At 47.9% G+C, this 20677-nt stretch overlaps 1 protein-coding gene across 5 annotated transcripts in view; it reads right to left on the reverse strand.

Moving 5' to 3' along the window:
• The window catches only part of SEC16B (SEC16 homolog B, endoplasmic reticulum export factor), a 43987-nt gene that overhangs the window by 23076 nt on the left and 234 nt on the right, over nucleotides 1-20677 (reverse strand). For 3 of the 5 annotated variants that reach the window (XM_073356481.1, XM_073356482.1, XM_073356479.1), the window contains exons 1-12: nucleotides 15882-15982; nucleotides 12737-13061; nucleotides 11366-11472; nucleotides 10500-10620; nucleotides 9130-9244; nucleotides 7759-7906; nucleotides 7037-7194; nucleotides 5367-5428; nucleotides 4469-4604; nucleotides 3490-3720; nucleotides 1073-1170; nucleotides 498-579 (exon numbers count right to left, since the gene is read on the reverse strand). In XM_073356481.1, the coding sequence (XP_073212582.1) occupies nucleotides 498-579; nucleotides 1073-1170; nucleotides 3490-3720; nucleotides 4469-4604; nucleotides 5367-5428; nucleotides 7037-7194; nucleotides 7759-7906; nucleotides 9130-9244; nucleotides 10500-10620; nucleotides 11366-11472; nucleotides 12737-13002 (1524 nt within the window). In that variant the 5' untranslated portion in view covers nucleotides 13003-13061; nucleotides 15882-15982. Of the gene's footprint in view, nucleotides 1-497; nucleotides 580-1072; nucleotides 1171-3489; nucleotides 3721-4468; nucleotides 4605-5366; nucleotides 5429-7036; nucleotides 7195-7758; nucleotides 7907-9129; nucleotides 9245-10499; nucleotides 10628-11365; nucleotides 11473-12736; nucleotides 13062-15881; nucleotides 15983-20677 lie in introns of those variants that run through there. The other 2 variants (XM_073356480.1, XM_073356483.1) reach the window with 2 other exon arrangements.

Below are 20677 nucleotides of genomic sequence, written 5' to 3' on the forward strand. Positions count from 1 at the left end.
GCTAGGAGGGGTCACTACATCATACTGGGGTTGTCACCCATCCCATATTCACAGGACAGCCCCTTTGGCATGAACCTGTCCTGTCCCTGTGAGCCAGACAGTTAAAAGAGTCTGACTGTTCACTGTGCTGCTCACGACGTTGCATTGGCACGTGATGATATTGGGTCGCCATGCATCGAGGCAGCACACGGACATGCACATGCAAACGCATCACCGCACCAGGATATGGTTACCCCAGTCTCATGGGGCAAACAGAAATAGGCAGGGACCCTGATGCCATCTGGGAGGTGGCAACAGGCAGCCAGCTTAGCAGCACAGTGAAAAATGGCCAGTTACTTTGCTGTTCACTGCAGTGAACATCCTAAAGGACAAATTGATGATACTGAGATGTCATCCTATGAAGCACTGCAGAGTGCCACTGAGGCCCACTCCCCTACCCTACACCAACACAAGGCATTGAGGGCAGGGAGGGAGCCAGATGCTTTTCCATTCAGTACCAGCGCAGCCTGAGGTATCCTTCCGGACATGAGCTGGAAGAGAGTCTGCAGAGGGTCGTTGAGGGCCAGCGTGCTTGTGAACCTGCAAACCGAGAGCAGAGAGACAGGCCATTATGCTGACAGGAAGGAAGGGCGGTCCAGTGATTAGAGCACTAGCGTAGTACATGGATAGTCTGGGTTCAATTCCTGCTCTGCTACACTTCCTCTATGACCTTGGGAAACTCCCTTAGCCTCTCTATGCCTTAGTTCCCCCTCTGTAACACGTGGATAAAACTTCCTTACCTTACAGGGCTGGGTGAGGATAAATACATTAAAGAGTGTGCGGCCTTCAGATACGGCAGTGAGGGGGCCATGTAAGTACCTAAGATAGAGTGATCGGTGAGCCCAAACCCCTTGCTCATCTCCAAGGTAAGGAGAGACAAACAGCAGAAATCCTCCATCCAAGGGCTCAGGTTGTGTGAAGCACGGACAAAGTGGGAGACTCAACAGGGATGTTATGCAGCTGTGAATGGCAGGGGAGGGGGCCAATCACGTGGAGGGTTCTTGAGCACCATGCTCTGGCAGCTCCTACACACCCAGACAGAACCCAGCTGTAGGTCCTCAGGTCCATCTTGCTTGACAGGAATAGGGCATGACCCCACAGATGACTTCTCATGGCCCAGTCCAGGGCTTCCTACAGTCAGGAGAAAAAAAATTGTCCTGTTACCATTTCTCTCTCTCCCACTGCTGTGAAAGGAAGGTCCTTACTTTCCAAGGCCAAGCATGGGACCTACAGATGGATTCCCCTAGCCTGGGGCTTCTTCCCATCTGCAGGGAGCTGGGTTTGCGAGAAATGAATTGATTTTTCCCATGGGTGTAATATATCCCCCCAAACATGGGGCCAGCTCAAGCCTGCAATGGATGATGTGACTGTTGGGTTTACCCATCTGGAGCCAGCTTAGATAAATTGTTCTCCATCACCCAGGCCTCCTTATGTTTATTCCTACCTGTACAAAAGTATTAGTGCTGTCCCATTGACTACAAGCTCCAGGCTGCCTATTAGCAATTAATGCCACAAAGTCAGAATTCTAGACTGGGCACTAAAGCCTTCTCTGCACTAGAGGTTTTCCCTCCCACCATTGCGACCACCAGTTCAGCTCCAACTGTGATAGCAAACGCAGGAGCTCTTAGATGAGATGCCCTTGGCCATTACAATTTGGAACACTGTGTCCCAAAAGTGCTGGAACTAGGAGTGCTGGAGGGGTTGCCACACACCCCTGTCTTGAAGTGGTTTCCGTCACACACAAGTTTTACAGTTTGGTTCAATGGCTCTCAGCAACCCCACTGTACAAATTGTTCCAGCACCCCTGCTGTATCTATTGGACCCCACCCCAATAAGACTTATCTGTCACACTGGTTATCGACAGCAGAGCTCCTGCAATTGCTATCATCAGTGGTGCTGCCTTGGTGTTAGCAACAGTGGGACATTTTTGCCCTAATGCAGATTCAGGGGTTAATTCTACAAACAGGGTGTGATGTTATCTGATTAAAATATGACCACGTAGATCATTGTTGCTACCGCTATTATATACTTGCAACAAATGTTGTACAAAATATGTCAAGTAAGGTGTCTATGGAAAGGTTATGAGTTGCTGAATATGATTATGCTATTTGTATGCATGTATCATTTTTGTATCTGAAGTTACAATTATTAACTATGTACCTGTATTTCAAATGTTTGCTCCTGTGGTAACACCAACAAGGTATTTAGCTAGCATATTGTGAAGGGACTATTGAAGTTGAATGGCCCATCAAAGAACACTCAGCTTACAATGGACCATGGAAGACGCCTATCTACACTTAATGGACTTTCCTGAGGACATTCTAACTAGAGTATGGGTAATTGCCTCTGCTATAACTAAGCGAAGCATGCAGTATTGTGACTTGCCCATGTGACTCCAAACTCCATCTTGTTACCTGTAATTTTCCACAAACTAGAACAGTGGGTTTCCCTTCACTTGGCAGAAGCTATAAAAGGCCCTGGAAACATCTCCATTTTGCCTCTTTCCTGCTCAAACCTCTGGACTATGAACTTATACTAATGGGAGCATTCCAACCAAGGGACCGAGGACCTTCCAATGATTTGGAAGCAACCACAGACTTCACAAGCCAGCAGTTTAATTACATCACTGCTACAAGCCTGATCCAAGAACTTTGCAATTGTTGTATGTATTTGATTCCTTTAAACCAATTTTAACTCTCACCTTTCTTTCTTTTTTATAAATAAACCTTTAGATTTTTGATACTGACGGATTGGCAATGGCGTGATTACTGGGTAAGATCTGAGTTATATATTGATCTGGGTATGTGGCTGGTCCTTTGGGATCAGAAGAACCTTTTGTTTGATTAAATTGGTTTTAAATAACCACTCATCATTAAGTCTAGTGTCTGGGTGTTGAATCCAGGACTGGAGTACTTAAGGAGACTGCATTCCTGACTTCTTGTTAGCCAGTGTGGTGAGACAGAAGATTACTTTTGTTGCTGGATTGGTATATTTCATGGAAAAACAACCACCAGTTTTGGGGTTTGTCTGCCCTTTTTCCCAGTAGCTTGTGCTGAATTTGGTATTCTCAGTTGTGACCCCCCTAAGGCACAGTGACACAGGGACCTTCCTTAGCCACTACCACCCATTCGAGCCCTCTTCAAAAGACAAGCCAGTGTTAGACTGGGCCAAGGGAGGATTAGCAACAGACTCCGCACTGCAGTCAGAGAAAGACCTGGACCCAATTCCTGGCTCTCTGAGCCAGTGACAGTTACAGGAGCACTGTGGAGGTATCACCGCCAGCACCCATGGGAAAATGAGAGCTGCGTTGCTCAGACCGCCTCCCAATCAATTACAGAGAGGGGTTCGTGGCCCTGGAAAACCCACCCTTTCCACTGCAGGCAGGGAAAACGTTAGAAAGGGAGCAGTGGGGAGTCTCTGGAGACACAGGTGTGCATGCACCCTACTTACTTTCTTTCTGCCATAGAAGAGGAGCTTGGTGAATTTCTCCACTCTCTGCTCTGGTGTCTCCATGCTGGGTGGGATCTCCCCAGTGAGGAGGTCTGGTGTCCCGGAGCCCTGCACTGGCCACTCTTCATTGGTCAGGTTGATCAGATTAGCCCCTGGGTCTTGCCTTTTATACTTCTCCAGGCGCTTGCAGTCTTGCATCAGCAGCTCAGCTGTGTCTGAACCCACCATGGACTGCACAGGGAAATGGAGGAACATGAGAACTGACATCTTAGAACAGACCAGTGGCCCATCTAGTCTGGTATCCAGCCTTGGCCAGTGGACAACACTGCATAATATGGAGGTAGGTATAAATCCCCCCAAAAGCACCACACCAAATATTACCGTACTATGGGGAATAATTCCTTCCTGACCCATCACTCCTGGTCAATCTATGCCCTGAAGCATGAAGATCAGTGGCCCATATGATTTTTGTCCTAGTGAGTGTCATTGTCTTAATCACATATACACAGTATTAGTGGAGAGAAAGTCAAGGCAATGAGTCATCAACAAGGGACATAATAGCAAAAATCAAACTTTATAGATCTCAGTGGTCTGGTCCTGATTCCTTCTAACATTCAGTGGCAGATCTCCTGCAGATTGGGTTTGATACACTACTCTCCTTCTGGACAGAAATGTTGGCTCATAAATTAAGTTGACAGTGTCTCTTTAGGTGCTGCTGTTCCATTGGAACATTGGTATTTCAAAGGTGCTGCACCTGGTTTGGGGAACAGCCCTGGAGAGGTGTCTCTTCAATGTACCTGGTGCTTTGGGCCGCACTGGTGATCAGCATTAATGGAGGAGTGAAATGCATTTAAGATCCCCCATAGCAGCACCTGGCTGCTTCAGACACACAAAAGGGACTCTCACAACGAGCCATCCTTAACTGAACCAAAAAGACTCAAAAGGACTGGAATGCATCACAACGCAAAAGGACACACACCCCGTTCTGCCGGCAAAGGAGGACCAAGAGTTTCCAGAGCAGGGCTGAGTCTCTGCCTCTCTGAGTCTCCAAATCACAGCTCATGGCCACTCTGCGCTGGCAAAACGTCATCACATCCACCTTGTGCAAATCCTCCCTGCAGGAACAAACAAAGAAGATGTTGGCAAGTGCAAGGCAGGACATCCTTAACCGCATAAGGGAGGATTCCCAGGACTCTGTGAGTTATGTGGAGGACTCCCGAAATTCAAGGAGAGGTAGAAAATCAGAGATATTCACATACATATCAATAACACCACAATGCATCCGTCAGACAAAACATGTAATAAAGCTGGTTATTACGATTCCCATTTTTCAGATGGCCAAGCCACAAACATTTAGAACGTATCTGGTATCAGGTCTACTCTTACTGAAGCTCAGCTCCCAAGGAGCACGACATCAGACTTCGGTTCTGCAGAGCATGAGGGGACTGAAACACCTGCTCATCCGAACCACTGTGGCTGTCCCACAACCCCTTCTTACAACCCAGGTTTCCTTGAACTTGGTTACGAAATAAGAACCAAACAGTCAAACAATGTTCTCTGAGCATTCCCAATAGAGCAAACCCACAGATCCAACCAACCACATGCACATTGCTGAATCTGGACCTGGACTTTGCCGATGGTCCTTATCTTTACAGAGGGCCTAGCCAAAACCCGGACCTGAACACCCCGAGGCTTTGGGGAGTTTGAAACATGAATCCAAATTACATGGCTTGGGTTCATCTCTAATTCCGGGTGACCATATCCTCTTTTAACGGTCAAGCTGTGTGTGTAGCAGCCTGGAGAGAAGCTGAATGCTGGGACAGAAAGGAATGCTGATAGGGCGCATGGTTTACTGTACACCTCCAATGGCATTGTACCTGACCAGAGGCCCTGGGAAGGCTCGCATCTCCTCCTGTTCTTTGGTGTCATGAAGGATTACCTAGGAGGCAAGAGCAGAGACTTAAGAACAGTGACCAAGGCCTGTCTGAAAGCTAAATTGCTTTGGCAAAGGCTTTACTAGTACTGGGGATGCTTTTCTCAAAGCCGTCTTTGGGCATACATGTTATCCCGGAGCATATGCACGGATGTGTTTACCATCTTGATCCACACAACTATAAGAAGCAATTGCCTTTTACAATGGGATCTGGCTCCTATGATTGCAGTCCTTTGGGAGAGAGAAGGCTCCAGCTCAGAGGGGAAAAGAGGGGCAGACGCTGTGGAACACAATCTACCTAAAGTGCTTATATGGCCCCCATCATTGCTATATCTGAGAACCTCACAATCTTTAATGTATTTATCCTCCCAACACCCGTGGGAGGCAGGGCAGGGGTATTACCCCCCAGCACAGATGAGGAACTGAGGAACGATGCAGCTAGGGGACTTGCCCAGGGTCACACTGAAAGTCTGTGGCAGAGCAGGGACTTGAGCCCAGGTCTCACAAGTCCCATGCTAGTGCCCTAGCCACCAGATTGAAAACTCTCTTCTTAGGAGACAATTTGAGGGAGCACAGAGTAGCAGCCGTGTTAGTCTGTATTCGCAAAAAGAAAAGGAGTACTTGTGGCACCTTAGAGACTAACAAATTTATCTGAGCATAAGCTTTCGTGAGCTACAGCTAAATCTCCCCACTGTATTTTCCAATGAATGCATCCGATGAAGTGAGCTGTAGCTCACAAAAGCTTATGCTCAAAGGAGAGAGTTGTGACTCCAAGGCCTTTGGCCCAATGAGACCAGTCATTTGGACAGCTACAGGGTATAAGAGCCAACCCAGGTAACTCACACAGAGGACCTGCCAATAAAAGCAATTTGTGCAGAACCTGGAACTGCCTTGGAGTCTCATTCAAGGACCTGTAAGAACCAGAATGGCCCTAGTCCTGTGTGAGATCCCTCCGTCTGCACTATGGCCAAAGGCTCCAGAGCAGAGTACCACAGCTTTGGGTGATTCCATTTTACGATGGCAGAGCGTGCTGGCAAAACATGCAGCCCGCTGTGAAGGTGCACATGATGTCCTCTTGAGCCCAGGTTAAGGACACTGCTCAACCCTAAAGTCTTAGTCACTGTAAGGCATGGCTAGTTCCTAAGGGCATGTCTCCATGGTGTGGTGGGAGGGGTTGATTTCTAAAGCACACTAACATGTTGTTCCTTAACTGGTCTGTGTAGATCCTACTGTGCTTTACCATAGCACTGTTTGAAACAGTGAGACATGGGCGGGAAGGGAGCTGGCACTGCTCAGGGAAATGGAGAGACAGCACAAAACTCAGGTCCCTCAATCTGGGGCCCTCAGGTTTAAAGGGGCAGTGTGGGTGGTGGATGGAAGGGTACAAAGTGTTACAGGGGCAGTGCGGGCGGAGGATGGGAGGGTATGAGGGGTTACAGGTGGGGGATGGGAGGGCACAAGGGGTTAAAGGGCCATGCAGGCGGGGGATGGGAGGGTATGAAGAATTATAGGGCAGTACAGGCAGGGGATGGGAGGGTATGAGGGGTTATGGAGCAGTGCAGGTGGGTGATGGGATGGCAGCTCTCAGTTGCAGGTGGCTGGATGGTTGGTTACCTCCAGGCTGTGTATTTCGATGAGGGCGGGCTGCCCATCAGCTGGGGAGTTAGGGCACACTCGGACCAGCTGGCCTCCTGCTCCAAAGCACACTGGCACATGAGGGAGAGAATACTTCTGGGGTGCCACGGGGTGCGGGGTGGACAGCGAGACTTCCTCTAAACAGCAACAAATGTACACACAGTCCAGAGCCAGCCCTTTCACAGCCACTCAGCAAGCTTTGTTACTGGGGGAAAGCCCTAGGGACAGCACCAAACATGCTTCCAGGCAGCACCAAGCTTTCTCCACCAGCTGGTACAGGGGCCAAGGCCCTACAGACTGTGCCAGGCAGAATTCAGGGAAACAGCCCTTCTCTGAACTGACTGAAGTCCCTACTAAATCTAACACTGGGTTATATGGACATACCCTACAGTACTGCTGGGCAATGCCCAGCATCACCCTGCCCCCACCCTCCAGTACTGCTGGGTGATGCCCAGCCTCACCCGGTAATTTCCACATGCTGCTTTCCAAGTGAGATTGTCTGCACCGTTAGGTGCCTTAAAAGCTTTTTAAAATCTGGCCTTAAGCATCAGTAATGGCCATTCGAACTTCCCATGATGCTTTACAGGCTCATACGTGAGGGCAACAGCCATATTCTCATACAGCCCACTATCCCCGCTGTGAGAGCATCTGCATGTGCCTGCCCACCCCATGGAGGCCTGGTGCCCTCACCTCACACCCACCTGCTTGAACTGGACTCCAGGTCTCTGAAGGATCTTGGGCATACTGACTGGGAGAGTCGCGCATGTACTGACTGAGTTCATAGCTGCTGGAGCTGAGGCCGGAATCCTTGTACTGCACGAGCCAGCTGAGCTCACGTGGGGCGGGGAGCTGAGGGAAAAGAGAAGCCACAGGAGCCATGGGGAAAGGGAAGCAGAGAAAATGGTGGCCTGAGGTTGCCAGACGGGAAAGGTGGGAAGGGAGACTGGCAAGAGGGGTGAGAGTTGCATTGTGTGGAAATGGAGCTGTAACACAACAAAGACATGTTGCATTTATACAGTGTCACAGTGCCCAGCTTGGCCAGCACCGGCACTGGACCAGCGCCTGCAGAACAAACAACAGGGGTCTCTCCAGCTTGAGCTAAACTGCCTAGTCTCAAGCTAAGAGCTGTAACCAGCTTGTGTCCTCTGCGGATCTGGCACAGGGGGACAGACATTGCTCCCACTGATGTGTGTTACAGCAACGTCTCCCCTCAAATGATCTCAAGCACTTTAAGTTCTAAAACTCTTTCAGTCACACTTTGCTTATTCCTGGTGGTTTTGTTGAATATGATTTAGATGCTCGGTTGGTGTAAATCCACATAGTTCCATTGACTTCCATGGAGCTATACCATTTGACACCAGCTGCAGCTCTGGCCCAATACCTCTCACTGATCTGACACAGACACCCGCGTATGCTCCTGCGGAAGCAAATAAGCATTTTCTAGATACGTTTTGTCATTTGATCATTTGCAAAATGCAGTCACTCAGACAGAGCCTCCTGTCACTCGTGGAAATAAGCAGTCCTCTGTCATAGGCAGCTGTCACCACCTCTTCTGGGAGCAGATAACCGTTCTGCTGGACAGCCCCCTGGTGTGTGGAGGGACTGGACTAACATAGAGGTCCTAGAATAACAGAGGGTGGAGAAACCCACCAAGACCACCCTTTGCGCCAGTTCCAGGTGCAGCAAAGGTGGGCCCTGCCTCCAGATGCCATGGAGAGTACAAGTGACAGCCCCACAGAAGAAGCCTTTGTGGTAATGATACTAATAGCCCCTCCATCATGTTTCCATGTGAGGCTCTCAAAGCACTCTGCAAACAGTAATGAATCAACGCTGGAAGATAGGGAAGTAAGACTACCCCCATTTTGCAAACTGGGAAATTGAGGCACTGGGCGGGAAGGCAATTGCTCAACGTCACACAGAGAGTTGGTGGTAGATCCAAGGATAGAACTCAGACCTCCTGAGTGCCTGGTCTAACAACTATGCAACACTCCCACACAGATGGGCTGACAGACACTCTCCAAAATCTCCAGAAGAACCTCAGATCTCCGACTCATCTGTCTCTCTGTGGTTACCTCATACTGCTGGAAGCGGGCGTCCTCCACGTAGTTCCCCCAGGATTCCTCCCCAGTATGCTCCTGCCTGGGAGTCGAGATGTACCTGTCCTCGTAGAAACTGTAGCTCTTTGAGCTGTGGGAGGGAACAGAGTGCCAACCCAACATCAGGGCAGATGTGTTGTGAGCCATCCACAAAACCCACTGCAGATGTGCTCATCAAGTTCCAGTACTGATGACTTTCTTAGGTGAAAAGCCAGTGGCTGCTGCCACATGGGGGTGAAGACTCCTTCTCTTTATTCAAGGGAAATGAGAATACACAGAACCGGCTTGTTAGAACAGACTCAGTCTCCTGCAGAAAGAGCCAGAGCAGTAGTTTTGCAGTCCAATGGCACGGATTCTGTCTGCATCCTGCCAAGATGAAAAGCTGGGTACTGGCTACTAAGGGCCAGATTTTAAAGGTATTTAGGCCCCTATAGAGGCAGATTGGCACCTAGAGGGATTGTCTGCACCATTACGTGCCTTAAGAGCTTTTTAAAATCTGGCCCTAAGCATCAGCCCTCTTCTGGCTGCAATCACACAGGCCAAACCACTGAAACGCAATTCACTGTCATCATTGTTTCCTGCGTGGGGTCAGTGTGTCCGGTGCTGGACAGACACAGTCCCTGTCCAGTACAATTTTTAATCTAGAGGCCTGATCCAAAGCCCTTTGAAGTCAATGGGAGTCTTTCATTAGGGATCAGATCAGGCCCTAGGAGCACTAGGATGGCTAGCCTGATGCTAAGCATGGATAAGGCACAGGGAACCCTTTCTCCCTTGCCCTATGCACACATCATAATCCCACTGCCTGTGTTTTAGGAAGCTAAGGGGATGTGGCTAGTGCTGCCCAAAGCGCTAATCAGCTCCGCAGAGCACGTGACTGAGCAGGGCCAGGCCATGTACACCGACAGAGTGATGCTGGGGGAACCCTGGCTGCACCAGGTTTGAAATACAGTAGAGAACATCCTTGAAACTGACCTGAGAGGCTATTTCAAGAGTGATCTAATGGTGACACCATGGGAAGCTGCAGGAGAGCCAGCGAGCACCGTGTATGCACATTAACACAAAACAGCGTGGGCCAATGGAGCCGCTGGCTGCGTAACTGAGACTACTTGCTCAGGTCACAATTCACTAAGCAAACCACAACAGGTTCAGGGTGTGCAGCGTGGGGTCCCACCGGCACGTAGCTACTGGAGACATTCCATCCCAGTGCATCTGGGACGACAGCATAACCACACACCCCTATCTATCACATGGTATTGCTTGGGTTTTGACGGGGGAAGTTGGAAACCTGCCCGAAAAGCTCATGCACAGACATTAGGTTCTTCCCTTCCCATTCTAATCACCCTTACCGGTATTGTGACACATCATTCTGCCCAAATGGGCTGGTCTCGTGGTCATGACGGGAGTCTCTGTAGTAGTTCTGATACCAGTAATTCATGTGCCTGCCATAAGGATCTTCGTGCCCTGGATCTGCACACTCAGAGAAAACCACCATAAAGATCTAGTATTTTTCTTCAGTGCAATTAGTATTAATAAAGTTTTAAAAGGGACAAGATTGAGTCAGGATTTGTCATTTGCACTCCATTGCTTCCAAATTATTCTGCCTAGTTAGTGCCATGATATATGTATGTGGCGTGTATGCCTGTACGTCCAATACACACCTATAAATTACATGCACAGTAACAGACATCCCTTCCTTCACATTTCCTTTAGCTCAGAAATGTCATCAGGTAGCGAGCTCTGATCACACAGTGAAATCAGCACTATCTTACACTGTCTGGGACCCGTAATGACCTGATGCTTCACCTGTTACATGGCGCTCAAATGCTCCTGTATGTCACTGCTGTGGATGTCTCTCAGATGCAAACCCAAATCTTGCATCATGAGACCAGGATTCAAGGGCTGAGAATGGAGGCACTGAATTCAGCTCCTCAGGAGAGGGAGAACATCTTGGGATACTCTTTGGAAAGCCCATCTAATCAAGAAAAAGTGAGTAGCTGGTTCTGGAGGAGGCAACAACCAGCTCTCCTCCTCTAAGAGGGCTGGTCACCATGACATAGAGACATATGTATGTCAGAGAAGGGATGCATTGTACAGGGCTAATGCTAAAAGAACTGTCAAGAATTGCCAACCGACCAACAGACCACTAGACTGGTCAGGCCAGCAAGAAACAGCAAGCAAAGTAGTTTTCATTTCCTAGAGGAATGTACAGTACCTCTCTCACGCTGCAGTACTTGAGAGGGTCTGTGATAACCTCTGTAAGCGTAGTCTTCCCCGGAGCTTGGTGATGGGTAGCTCCAATAGGGGTCCTCATAGCCTTGCCTGAAATGAATCCCAAATATACAGAACAGAGAGGGCAGAGAACCAAAAGGACAGCAAGAGAAAGGAATCCCCATCAGAACTATATTGGCACTGGGCAGCTCCCATGCCCTCATTTCCAGATCCAAACAGAGGATCAGGAGACTAGTCCTGCATCAGAACTAGATCTAGGGTCAGGACACCAGATTCTATTCTGGATCAGTTCCAAGGTGAAAAGCCAAGGGATCAGGTGTGGAATGAAATGCTGGGTCAGGATCCCATCCCAGTCTGAGATTTTTGGGACTCCGTTGTGAAACGAGGTCAATAAAATAAATGCCAGGGTCTCATCAGCCCCATATTCAGCTGCAGGGTCACAGTCAGGGCTATTGTCAAGGTCAGATGTTAGGGTGCGTGTTCTGAAGCACGGAGCAAGAGTGGGAGGTTTGGGGAACAGATTCCCTTCGCCTCCTGTTCTTAACAGAGAAGCGTCATCTCCAGGCTACTGGAGCCCTACCAGCTTTGGTGGAATTCTGAAATCATTTGGCTGGACACCTCTGGAATATCCCTAGGAGCTCTGCTGGAGGGATCCACCCTCAAGAGCAGTTTAGGAGATTTGGAAAAAATAGCTTCTTTCCTGCAAACAATTGAAGATGCCATGCTCCTAAAGGGCTTCCCAGTAGGGCTCCCTTCTCTGCTGAATCCCAAAGTGCCCAGAGCTCTCCCTCAACCCCTTACAGTTCACTCACACCACTTAGCAGAGCATTTCACAAGCTTTGTGAAAAACCCACTGCAAAGTGGACTTCGCAGGTACAACATGCAATTTTCAAAGGTCCGTACCTTGGTCAAATCAAAACCTGTATCTGCCAGGACACTCAAAGCCACTTCTCCTCAATAAATGATGTGTCCATCCCACATTTTATCCTTCCTCCCCTGAATGTTTCTGCAGCAGAGTTAATATGGCTTAAATAATCTGTGTTACATTATTCTTTATATTTTTATCACTTTCCTAGCACTCAAAAGAGCTGAATTATATTTGTTCCAATTTTCAAAAGAAATTCACTGATGGATAGAGGTCAAACCTGGAAAATTTCAGCCCCAAAAGTGAGTTTTAGAAAATTATACATGACCATAAAGAGGGAATTAGAATGGAAACTGTTACACAACCCTAAATAAAGCAGCCACTGCAGCCCCTGTTTTAATAACTGGCTATTTAGGAGACTGTGGAGGGATAAGCACCCACAGAGGACAGTTTGATCCATACAGTTACTTAATTTTATTCAAACCTTACCTTGAATACGGTCCAGTGAGATAACTGCTTTCATAATATTCTGCTCTGGAGCCTGGTCTGATCTGGTCCCCTGGCCATGGGTCCGGCCACAGATGAGATCCTGTTCTGAGGTCCTGTTGCTGGTGATAATACCTCTCACCATTATGCCTGGACTGGGGTCGAGGTCTGTGGTAGCCTTCTTCCCACGACCCTCTGTCCTGGCCCTCCATCTGGGCTACATGCCTCCCTCTTGGTTGGGGCTGCCCGGGGGGCACCCAAGGGTCCATCTGGGTCTTGCTGTAGAGCTCCTCCTCCTTGGTTTAGTTTTTTGTAGTTTTGTAGCTTCCTGTAAACAAAGAAATAAATCCCAGGGCATGAAATCTAAACCACCTCAAAGTCAGCCTGCAAAGTACATTGCCATGTTTCCAGTGCCATAATACCAATCAGCTTTGTCGTTAGTTCATGTCCTTTTGACTCCCTTCAAGATGCCAATGTCCACGGGCATGGAAAATCTACCTGTCCACTCACCAGTGGCAAGTTGGAAGCGTTCCCTGGCAAGTGAGGCAATTTTTGCAGAATTTAATTTTCCATTTAGAAAATCCCAATATGTTTCTTGCCTTTCCAGTTGCAAAGAGAACCTTCCATATATGAGCTAATGCAGAGCTGTTTTCCTGAATCTGCAGACAGACAGTCAGAAGGACTCTGGGACCGGTTTTGTTCAATATCTTCATTAATGATCTGGAGGATGGCATAAAAACCCTCTGCAAGTTTGCAGATGACACTAAACTGGAAAGAGAGGTAGGCACGCTGGAGGGTAGGGATAGGATACAGAGGGACCTAAACAAATTAGAGGATTGGGCCAAAAGAAAGCTGATGAGGTTCAACAAGGACTAGTGCGGAGTCCTGCACTTAGGAAGGAAGAATACCATGCACTGCTACGGACTAGGGACCAAATGGCTCGGCAGCAGTTCTGCAGAAAAGGACCTAGGGGTTACAGTGGACGAGAAGCTGGATATGAATCAACAGTGTGCCCTTATTGCCAAGAAGGCCAATGGCATTTTGGGCTGTATAAGTAGGGGCATTGCCAGCAGATCAAGGGATGTGATCGTTCCCCTCTATTCGACATTGGGGAGGCCTCATCTAGAGTACTGTGTCCAGTTTTGGGCCCCACACTACAAAAAGGATGTGAAAAAATTGGAAAGCGTCCAGCAGAGGGCAACAAAAATGATTAGGGGACTGGAACACATGACTTATGAGGAGAGGCTGAGGGAACTGGGATTGTTTAGTCTGCGGAAGAGAAGAATGAGGGGGGATTTGATAGCTGCTTTCAACTACCTGAAAGGGGGTTCCAAAGAGGATGGCTCTAGACTGTTCTCCATGGTAGCTGATGACAGAACAAGGAGTAATGGTCTCAAGTTATAGTGGGGGAGGTTTAGGTTCGATATTAGGAAAAACTTTTTCACTAGGATGGTGGTGAAGCACTGGAACACATTACTTAGAGAGGTGATGGAATCTCCTTCCTTTGAGGTTTTTAAGGTCAGGCTTGACAAAGCCCTGGCTGAAATGATTTAGTTGGGGATGGGTCCTGCTTTGAGCAGGGGGTTGGACTAGATGACCTCCTAAGGTCCCTTCCAACCCTGATATTCTATATTCTATGACTCTCTTGCTGCTCATAGCTTTCCCTAAGCAGAAATTAACAAGACTGATCAGTCACTCACAACCCAGTGGGCTGCAGTGAAACTGTCAAAACACAATGCTGCTGCTGAAGATGGCTCAGAAAACTATGAAGAGCAGCAAAAGCAGGAACTACAGTTAGTCTCATAGAATAAGAAAAAAATAAATACAAGTGGGAAATGTAGAGTAGCTGAACCCCTGCCGCATAGCAGCCAGAAGTTTTCAGGGTAAAGAGACAGGAAGCTCCCTCTGCCTTTCAGCAACTGGAGGCGTGTAGTTTCAAATGTATTAGACATCTATTAGCTTCTCACCAGGGCACTGTCCCTCAGCCTGGCTGGTAGAACCCCATCCCTCTTGCTGATAGGAACACTTTCAGCTAGTAGAATTAGTCCTAGGGCTAGTAGGTGTCTGAAACATTTTTCAAGTCTTGATGGGTGAAACTTGTGCTGGGAGGAGAGGGAGACAAGCCAACCTTGCAAGTGCAAGTAACTTGGGCAATATGTTTCCCACAACCCCAAAATAGCAAGTACGTTTCAGGGGTGGGAGGATATTGCAAAGGGGTCTTCAGAGAGCCTTCCCCTCAGACACTGTACAGTCCTGACCAGCTACCTGACCTCAGGAAAGATGAAGGCATGATCCAGGTCCCACAGCCTGGCCTAAAATAGGATCCCACCTCCCCACTGCTGGAGTTGTTTGCCAGGAGCACCACTGGCCCTGGGAGCAATTTGGAGGCACCACCATTTTAGTCTGCCCTTGGCTACTTGCCCCCTTTAATGCCTGGTGTAACAGCAAAAGTCCTGATGAAATGAACTGCACGGAAGCCATAGAGTGGGCAATGAACCCACTAACAGCACTCACTTTGCGATGTTATCAGTCCCCACATCCAGAAAGTCAGGTAATAGTAAAAACATTTCTAGAGAATGGAGCGCTTGGAGACACCCACAGCTCTATTATAGCTAATGCCCAAGAAATGGTCCCTAGCCACAAAACCTGGATCCAAATCTGGATTTCAGGGGTGCTCCGGTGAGGGTTTTTTATCTAACCCATTCTAAAGGGTAAGGCATGCTCAGCTCTTTAGTCCTTTGTGCAGCCACTATGGGGCATGTGCAACCAGGGGCTGACACCAATTCGTTTTAATAAACCCTCTGCCCCTTCCCACCCAAAAAGCTACAATCTCTTCCCCTCTCCCACCCCTTTACCAAAACTGTTCTGTGCTATTCTAAGGGTCAACACTCACAATTCGCACCAATGTGATCTCGACTTGAGACACACACACCCCCTCCACACCACACGAAGCATAAAATGCTGGACTGAGCAGCTTTCTAGAGCACACACTTGTCTGTGTGTCAGTCTATTCTGAGTACATGTCATCCCACAGCCCAGAACTAAGAGCAACGGGTTGAAATGGTGATTGATTTTCCAGGTGCCACGGGATGACAAGCACCTGGAGAAAGCCCAGCGAGCAGCAAAATGCCCATCTGCGTACACACACCTGTTCGAACGTGCCCACCACCGGCAGCTTTGCAGATCTGGCCTGAGCTCTCTCCGTCCCCAAAGGCAGCTGTCAAAGTCCACCTGCCACATCGGCTGATGCCTGCCTGACCCTCAACCTGGATCAGCACTCCCGGCTCTTTGCTGCTACAGAAACATCCCCCCCCAGCTGACGAAGCAGAGCAAAGTGCAGGCTGCTCACCTGCCTCGGGACAAACCCTTCCGTGCCTGTTTTCTCTGCCCTTGTCAGGGATTTGCTTTTGCGTTTATTCAGGCTTCCGGAGACGCTGAGATTTAGGCAGCCTGGGACACGTGGAATTTAAAACCATAACAGCTAAAGGAAAAAGGGAGACAAACTTCCCATGGTAACTTGTTAACCAGTTACCTCCCTCCCTTATAATACAAGTGGAACAACTTTACTCTTTTTTTTTCATTTGTTCCTCTCTTCTCATTGGTTAGGGGTCCACCATGCAACATATGGAGTCCAAAAAACCCACAGATATTTTTCCTTTTATTATTAATAATAAATAGTGGATCTATTCTATTCTATTTATGGTCTTATACCATACTCATCACCACAGTATTTGATCTCATCATGCAGCCAACAGGCCACCTGAGAAATAAATGAAACTTGCTAATTAAGCTTCTTAGTTAATTTACTACTAACTGTGGATGAATATAGTTTGAGCAAATGTAAACCTCCCCCCTCCCCGCAACCCCAATCATGTTTGATTGTTCCATCATCTGTAACTACTGAATGATCTGGAGGTCAAAGGTCAGAGCAAAGACTTTACTGAAAATCTCAGAAAAGCTTCCTTCCATGTGGTGTACAACTGTCAGGGACCATGGGGTCTCAAACCCCAGTCCATAGAGCTCTCCAGAGCCAGTAAATTCTGACCTGCCATCAGCTACTAGAACTAGTAGGCAGACAGATTGTTCCACTACCTCAGTTGCTGCTTTGTCAGAGTAAAATTAACAAGTCCCTTGTCGGTTTCACTGCTGCTATTCAAAACTTTGTCTGTTTCAGGACTGCACAATCATATCAGTTTCACATTTCTCTTGCCCATCAGAAAGTTGTAAGCAATACACAGGCACTGATGCGGTTACTCCTGTTGATAACTTTTCTACAGTAACTCCTCACTTAAAGTCATCCCATTTAATGTTGTTACATTGATGGTCAATTAGGGAACATGCTTAAAGTTGCACAATGCTCCCTTATAACATTGTTTAGCAGCCACTGCTTTGTCCACTGCTTGCAGGAAGAGCAGCCCATTGGAGCTAGTGTCGGGGCTTGGAACCAGGGTGGATTAGCAGCCCCCCATCAGCTCCCCACTCCCCTAAGTTCCCTGTGCGCAGCCGCCCAGCAAGCTATAAATTGTGGGGCTGTTCAGCTGTCCCTCCCCCCACTGCCATGTGCTGCTCCTGCCCTCTGCCTTGGAGCTGCTCCCAGGAGCCTCCTGCTTGCTGTGCAGAAGTGGAGGGAAAAGGGGTGCTAATGTCAGGGTGTACCCCTCCCCTCACTCCTGCACCTTATCTCCACAGAGCAAGGGGGAGACATGACAGGGCTCAGGAAGCTTGCTGGCAGCAGCTGCTGTCTCAACTTGCTGATCTACTTAAAAAGGCAATGTACTTAGAGTGCGGTCAGCGTACTTAAAGGGGCAATGCTTGTCTCTCTCTCTCACACACACGGTGTGTCTCTCTGTCTCTCTCTACCATGCTGTCTCCCCTCCCTACTTTTGTGCTGCCTTGTAGAGTGTGAGGCTATATTAACAACAATGTGTTAACACTTAAGGGCTCAGCCAAGTGCTAGTTCATCATTTAGCAGTAAGGCAATCCCTGGGAAATATCCTACCGTCTTCCACCCTCTGACTTCACCATCTCAACCAAGCTTCACAATCATCACTGCTGTGTACAGTATTAAATTGTTTGTTTAAAATTTATACTGTATGTGTCTGTGTGTGTGTGTGTGTGTGTGTATATATATATAAATAAAAATATAGTCTTTTATCTGGCAAAAAAATGTTCCCTTGAACGTAACAGCCCCCCTCCCCCCCGGAGTTACATTAATTCTTATGGGGAAAGTGATTCACTTAAAATCTTTTCACTTAAAGTAGCATTTTTCAGGAACATAACTACAATGTTAAGCGAGGAATTACTGTATTTACTATCACCTGATTTTTCTATTGGTTTCTGGCTGGTAAGTTTAGGCCTCTCTCTAGTAGGCAACTGGTACTTTTTTTTTTAAAGCCTGCCTCCCACCAGGGCATCATTTATATTAGGGATCTTAAAATTCTCAGCCACTTCAGGATGAGCAGAATCTTTGCAAAGGGGCATAATTTCCAAGACTGCAGTAATCCACTAAATAGCGAAGGACAGTGTGTGTTGTGAGGAAAAAGCCACAGTTTAAACTGCACAAAGCAGCAGTCATCAATGCTATTTATGTCTGAGATGACCAGAGAAGCTATACTACTCAGGCTGTGCAAGGAAAGAAGATGTAGGGAAACACTACCAGGCCAGCAACATAATGTTTCCAGAAAGAGCAGCCTAAACTGGACAGCTGCAAAAAATATCAGTTAGGAAAGCCAGGAAGCACAACAGAAGAGCTGGAGGCTGGGAACAGAAGAATGAGGGAAGAAGAGACAGAGATGGAAGAAACAAAGGGACAGTAGAAAGATAATAAAGGATGCTCAAAAAAAGAAAAAGTAATATTAAATATGTGTGGGAGACCTTTTAACTACATTTCTGACGGTTAACGCATTATATATTGAATAACAATACTTTCTAAACAAAGCTAAAAGAACAAGATCTTAGAAATCACATTTCTCTGACAAATTTTATCTATAATTGTTTTACTAAGATTAGATGGGAAATATTTCCCCGTTTCTTCAGTTTGCTTGCTTTGTGCATTTCACACCACTTGGCTTATAGTCAGTGTTACTGCACCCCTGGTAGTCAGCCAGTTTCCCTTGTTTGTGTGAGTCCTTCAAGGGAAAAATTGAAAAAAATTAGGAATTTGTGATTGCAAGACACCCCATACATTGGCAGAGGAAATTGGGCGTAGATCTACTGCCTGGAACTACTTTTAGCTCATTTTTGTTAAAACTTACTTAAATTTTCATAGTATCCCTTTAAATGACAGGAAAATAGAATAAAAAAATAGAATCAGAGTAGTGAGAGGTGAAAAGACTTCTCAGTTCTAGACCCTTAAAAATGTATCACATACATTGCCTTTCAGTGCGGGCAACCCAAATAATCTAGTGCATTGGGATCCCAACCCACAGTTTGAGAACCGAAGTGGGTCGCAACCCCATATTAATGGGGTTGCCAGGGCTGGCATTAAGACTTGCTGAGGCCTGGGGCCAAAGCCAAAGCCTGAGCCCCATTGCCCAGGCCGAAGCCACAGCCCAACGCTGAAGGCCTTGGGCTTTGGGTCCCCCAACCTGGTGTGGCAGGGCTTGGACTTTGGCTTTCCCCTCCGCCCAGTGCGACGGGGCTCAGGCTTTGGCTTTGGCCCCCCCACTCAGGGCGGCGGGGCTCAGGCTTTGCCCCCCTCCCCACCCCCCGGGGCGGCGAGACTCAGGCTTTGCCCCCCTCCCCACCCCCCCGGGGCGGCGAGGCTCAGGCTTTGCCCCCCTCCCCACCCCCCCGGGGCGGCGAGGCTCAGGCTTTGCCCCCCTCCCCACCCCCCGGGGCGGCGAGGCTCAGGCTTTGCCCCCCTCCCCATCCCCCGGGCGGCGAGGCTCAGGCTTTGCCCCCTCTCCACCCCCCGGAGCGGCGAGGCTCAGGCTTTGCCCCCTCTCCACCTCCCGGGGCGGCGAGGCTCAGGCTTTGGCCCCCCACATCCAGGGCAGCGGGGCTCAGGCAAGCTCAGGCTTTGGTCCCCACTTCTGGGATCGTGTAGTAATTTTTGTTGTCAGAAAGGGATCACAGTGCAATGAAGTTTGAGAACCCTTGATCTATCGTCATCATCTGAGCTGAGAGAAATACAAAAAGTAAACAAACAGCACAACGTATGAAAATTGATTTTTAAAACTTTTGGTTGTAATAATATTAGATGCATAGATTTTAAGGCCAGAAGGGATCATTCTGATTATCTAGTCTGATCTCCTGCATAGCACGGACTGTAGAACCTCACCCAGTAATTCCTGCATTGTGTCCTTTTAACATCTTGCAAGACACAGGCTAACCTAGGCAAATCAGGACTGTATTAGAATCCAATGCCTCCTCGTTGATGCCAATGTTGTGAGGGCTCAGATCTTCACAGGTTTAAGCACAAAGAGAGGAGGCAGCTTCTATATCAATTCCTATTTATTAGTGTGGGTTTTATATAGGACAAAATATAAAACAAACAATACTCCAGCACTGCCCCTGAAAACAGCTGGTAACTCTACTAGTGCAATCTCCAGCAGTAGCATAGCACCTCTCTGTGGATCTGCTCCAGGTGTTGATTTATCATTTCTTGGCAGGCATTTTCCCATTACCAAACAGATAGTTTGTGTGTCTAAATTTTCAAGTCTCCCTGCCCCACATTCACTGTTTTCAATCCCCCAAACCACTGGACTTTGCCACCTTCACCCCTGAATTATGCACGGTGATATTTTAATAATATAATTAACAAGATTGTCTGGAATGGATCTCTGGTGATTTTAAGGAAAGTTCAATAAACTGCAAAAAAGGGTCACTCTTCGCCTACAGCAAATTAAGCAAAAGGCATTTTACATCCAGCCCATGCTCCTCCAAATAAAGAAGTGGGTTTCCAAAGAGCTGGCATTTGTTAAAATCAAAGCATGTTTTTAT

Source organism: Lepidochelys kempii, chromosome 8 (assembly GCF_965140265.1).
Source record: "Lepidochelys kempii isolate rLepKem1 chromosome 8, rLepKem1.hap2, whole genome shotgun sequence".
Lineage (NCBI taxonomy): Eukaryota > Metazoa > Chordata > Testudines > Cheloniidae > Lepidochelys > Lepidochelys kempii.